This window comes from Penaeus vannamei, chromosome 28 (genome assembly GCF_042767895.1).
Source record: "Penaeus vannamei isolate JL-2024 chromosome 28, ASM4276789v1, whole genome shotgun sequence".
In the NCBI taxonomy this organism is placed as follows: Eukaryota; Metazoa; Arthropoda; class Malacostraca; order Decapoda; family Penaeidae; genus Penaeus; species Penaeus vannamei.
Genome location: NC_091576.1, coordinates 14,793,493 through 14,798,492, shown reverse-complemented (window position 1 = coordinate 14,798,492; position 5,000 = coordinate 14,793,493). Strand labels below are relative to the sequence as shown.

At 31.3% G+C, this 5,000-nt stretch overlaps 2 protein-coding genes across 2 annotated transcripts in view; one reads left to right on the top strand and one right to left on the bottom strand.

The window, feature by feature from the left end:
• LOC113824210 (prismalin-14) overlaps positions 1-104 on the bottom strand; it is a 569-nt gene extending 465 nt beyond the window's left edge. The window contains exon 1 of the mRNA XM_027376947.2: positions 67-104. Coding sequence (XP_027232748.2) covers positions 67-78 — 12 coding nt within the window. The 5' untranslated portion in view covers positions 79-104. The remainder of the gene's footprint in view (positions 1-66) is intronic.
• Positions 105-1,971: 1,867 nt separating this feature from the next.
• LOC113824208 (translation initiation factor IF-2) lies at positions 1,972-3,270 on the top strand. The gene is made up of 2 exons (XM_027376944.2): positions 1,972-2,089; positions 2,799-3,270. The coding sequence occupies exons 1-2, from the start codon at positions 2,054-2,056 to the stop codon at positions 2,988-2,990; spliced, it is 228 nt and encodes a 75-aa protein (XP_027232745.2). The 5' UTR covers positions 1,972-2,053; the 3' UTR covers positions 2,991-3,270.
• Positions 3,271-5,000: the final 1,730 nt, after the last annotated feature.

Here is a 5,000-nt window from a genome sequence, read left to right as displayed (position 1 = left end):
GAGAGACATTTATTCACACCTAACACACGAAAGAAAGAAAAATTATCCCAAAACCAGGTTACTCACAATCTTCATCATCTTGACGGCTGTGAGACAACTGATGCTTCTTGCGTCTCTTCAATTTCTTATATATACCCCTCACAAGATGGCGGCCTTAACCTCCCACGTGCGACGAGGAAGCAAAATGGCGGAGTGATTTTCCATTTTTCTGACCTCACGACTTTTCGAAGACGTGGGGTTTCTATTGGCATTTCAATTATCGCGAGTAGTATTTTTTGTGGGGTGGGCGTGTGTGTGTGGGAGGGGGGGGGGCGGTTGGGGGGCGTGGGTGGGGGGTTGGGGGTTGGGCGTAGGGGTGGGGGGTAAATTTGGTTTCCGTTTCAGTTTGAATTGTCTTTGTGTTTATCGTAATTTTTATTTATAGTCATTGTCGCTTCGGAGCTACGGCAATGATCAAGACGATGAGAATGATGGATAGACATAGAGATGCCGGTGATAAGAGTTGTCTTTTTGTAACTGCTTTCAACACCTCCATCATCAGCATAATCCACGTCACTGATTTTATCACTAATGGGATATGCTATTTCTGTTGTGATTATTACCTTCATTATTATTATTAGTTACTATTAATTATTTGACATCGTTATTATATTGCTATTATCAGTATCATTATCGTTGTAAGCATTATAATTGTTATGATTATCATTGTTACTATTATTATTGTTATAATTATCATTGTTACTATTATTATTATTGTTATCATTACCATTATTATCATTATTATTATCATAATCATTATTATCATCATTGTTGTTATTATCATCATAATCATTATCATTATCATAAATATTATCTTCATAATCATCATGATCATGATCCTCATCGTCGTCATTAGCTTCATCGGTATTATTGGTATCATAGTATTTTAATGGATGATCATTAACAACTTCAGCAACATCGATGATGATGAAGATTATAATTAAAGTAATGATCATATTGTGATAAAAATAATATAGTAATAGTAATGATAAATGATAAAGATAATAATGATAATGATGATGATAATAAGGAAATGGTAATGATAATACTGATATAATGATATTAATGATATAATAATAGTAATGATAATCAAATTAATGATAATGTTAATAATAACAAGAGAAATAATAACAATGATAATGATAATAATAATGATAATAATGATACTGATAATAAAAATGATGATAATGATGATGATATTGATAAAAACAAAAATATTGATAATGATTACATTGATGAAAACAAAAATGATAATAAAGATGATAATGAAAAAACAATGTCCATTATCATTGTTATTATTAGTAGTAATAGTAAAAATGGTAGCAGTATTAGCGGGAGCGACAACAGTAGTAGTATTGCTGTCAGTACTCTTACAGTTTTCTTTAATTATATATCATCATGTTTATTATCTTGCTTATGCTGCTGTTTTTTTTTTTTTTTTCTTATTTTCTAAGAAAACGCTGATGGTTTATTTAGTTCTCACCTCAGTCATGACAATAATCTGGAACATTACCAATATCAACTGAGAACGGAATACTTGACAGTCCAACGCGCCGATAATGACCCAATAATGTTTTAATCAGTCATTCATTTACTTAATCATGTTAAAATACTTCCTTTTCAGATGCTACAGTTTTCTAAAATCGTAAGCTACTACACAAGGGTTATATATCCCGAAATAAAAGACATTTCACATATTTATAGCCTGAATTAAAATATATGAAAAAGAAAACGAAAACAACAGGTGTCAAGAAGGATAAAAAACGGAGGCAAGCAAAGAAATGGAACAATGCAAGTCATCATTCCGTTGCAAGCAATTGACGAAATACTTCCAAGTTGCAAGTAAGTGACCGTGTTCTTTCCCAGGTGTGCAAAGCATTATTAAACGTTTGGATTCGTGCCGGTCAAGAGGTTGAAGGTGAAGCAACATTTCACGTCCTTGTCCGAAGTGCAGTGGCCGTCGCTGTTGCTTGGCTGGAGTATATAAAAAGGTTCCCGCGTCGATGGCTCACACATGTCTTCTCTCGTCGACGCCAAGATGATCAAGACTGTAAGTTTTCTGGCTTTCAGCTCTAGTTCTTGGTTTTGTGGAATGGTAACATATGTCTAAATATATGTATAAACATACATATATACATATATATATATATATATATATATATATATATATATATATATATATATATATATATATATATATATATATATATATATATATATATATAGACACACAGGCACACACACATACATATATGGACACATACAATTATATACAAATACATACATACACACATATATACATATATGTATATATATACAAACACATATACATGCGTATATGTATGTGTATAAATGTGTATATTCATATATACCACACAGACACAAATGTATGTATTTACAAAGTATGTGTATGCAGGTATGTACATGTATATGTGTATATATGTATATACATGTGTTTATACATATTTCAATATATGATATATACATATTTATATACATTAGTATATATTATATATATGCACACAAACATTCATATATATGCCTGTTCATATATATATATATATATATATATATATATATATATATATATATATATAAATATATATATATATTATATATATATGATATATATAAATTATGTATATATATACATATATATATATATATATATATATATATATATATATATATATATATATATATATAATATAGAATTACGGTTATGTGTACACATGGATTTATACATTTCGGTTCCGCAGGTAATTCTGCTGGTTTGCGCCGCTCTTCTCGTGGCTTCTGCTGGAGCCAATCCTGAACCTGAACCTGAACCCGGTTTTGGTGGACACGGATTCGGACACGGAGGTTTCAGGCATGGAGGATTCGGACATGGAGGATTTGGACACGGAGGATTCGGACACGGAGGATTCGGACATGGAGGATATGGTCGCTGATATGTAGCTGACTTAACGCCGAATGTGAAGTAATGACTGAAAATAAATCTTGAATATATATGAAATTAAAATGTAAAGATTCTACCTAAAATTGTAATTGGAAGAGATGGCACTAAATTATTGACCTTCTCTTTATAATTAGGATAAAGTGATTGGAATCCATAAAAAGCAGAAAGTCTTACGATGGTAATATCGAGACTAAGAACTTGAGCTGAAAAAAATGAAATGATTATGCTGATTTTGACTTAAATTAAATCAATTAAACAAAATCGTAACATAATTTGGTTTTAATTATATAACCTATGGTCTATATTCGCTGATCGACTGTGATGCTTTATAATACTTTTGCTGTATTATGTCAATTATCGTGATAATGTTGTATATTATCAATACCACTATGGTCCGAGTCCGTACCATATTGAATGATAAAATATAAGTTTAACATATGTGGTTATTTGAAATATAACAGGGTGATTAAGAAAAGTGATGTTGAAAATATCAAGCATTCTAGCAACGCAGGAAATCCGATTAAAAAAGTAAAATTAGACGTAATGTAATGACAGGGAAGTATTTGTCAAAGTGAATACGGGCACACCCATGCAGATAAAGAAAAAAAAATGTTGAAAGGTAGTTTTAAATTCATAAATGGAAAAAAAAACTTTGGTTAAACACTCCATGTATTTTCTCTACATAAACTGCAAAATAACAAATAAAACGATAAGCACTTATTTAGGAAACTCCAACAATAAAATACATAAACTATAAAATAAATAAAACGATAAAACACTTATTTCGGCAAATCCAACAATATACATAATTTAAAGACATATGAGACGCACTTAAAAAAAAAAAAAAATCTCACCCTAGGTCTTATATGAGGAGGTAAATTAATCTTCCCCCGAAAATGAATACCTGATATGATTCTGCATCCAACATGCCCGTGCGTCTTATTTGCTGCCAAATACATAGTACTATTCGACAAAACACGTATCTATACATAAAAAGTCTTAGAATGTATTAAGTTTATAGACCGTGAATGGGTGCCAGTAACGCAATCAGTGCTAGAATATATATGCGACAATTTGATGATAATTGATGACATATATAAAAAATCAATCATAATTCAACCTATTTTACCATTAGTACCTCCCATAGGTAATCGAAACGTTTCAAATATTGCACATGAATATAATCCTAGAGAGATAGTTTGATGAGTGAAAAACGTTATTGATAATAATAGTATGTTACTGATAATAATAGTCATTCAAATTCATTTCTCAGGACAAAGATAAGTGTAATTATTAGTGCAACATCAGCGAGAAAAATGTCCTCGTGTTGGTGTTTCTATTACTAACGTAGTTGTTGATATTCTTACCAATATGCTTTCGGGTGCTTATTTTATGGAATAATAGTGTGTCTACATTTTGAGAAATAAGACAGTGGTGTGAATCAACTGATACTATTCGACGGATTTTCTCTTAATCTAAAATTTCCATGTCCTAATAATGTGCCAACATTCTGAGAAATAAGACAGTACTGTGCATCCGATCGATTTTCTCGTAATCTACAATTCTGGCTTGTTTATTCATTCATTTTGTAGTTATTTTTCACTTGCTACTTAATAAATGTCCTTACTAACCACTTTTCTGCACACAAGCTCTATTTTACAATATCTTAGTAATGTCGGTGATAATAATAAAACAATAAAACAATGACAATGGTAACAATACTCCACTTACCTCTATTTCCGTCTCACAACGATAATGCCGAATCCTCTATATACCTCTTGTTTACGAACACTTGTAAATATGCAAAAAATCACAAACACACACGAAGCCAGACATGGTAAGTGTGTGTGTGTGTGAAGAGAGAGAGAGAGAGAGAGAGAGAGAGAGAGAGAGAGAGAGAGAGAGAGAGAGAGAGAGAGAGAGAGAGAGAGAGAGAGAGAGAGAAGGAAAAGGAAAAGGAAAGGAAAAGGTAAATTAAAAGGATAAGGAAGAAAAGGAGAAA

What these genes read in the sequence shown, in the direction of transcription:
- LOC113824208 (XM_027376944.2), top strand. Translation starts at nt 2,054, where the DNA reads ATGTCTTCTCTCGTCGACGCCAAGATGATCAAGACT. An exon ending in ACGCCAAGATGATCAAGACT is followed by an intron (nt 2,090 to 2,798) that starts GTAAGTTTTCTG and finishes TCGGTTCCGCAG; the next exon opens with GTAATTCTGCTGGTTTGCGC.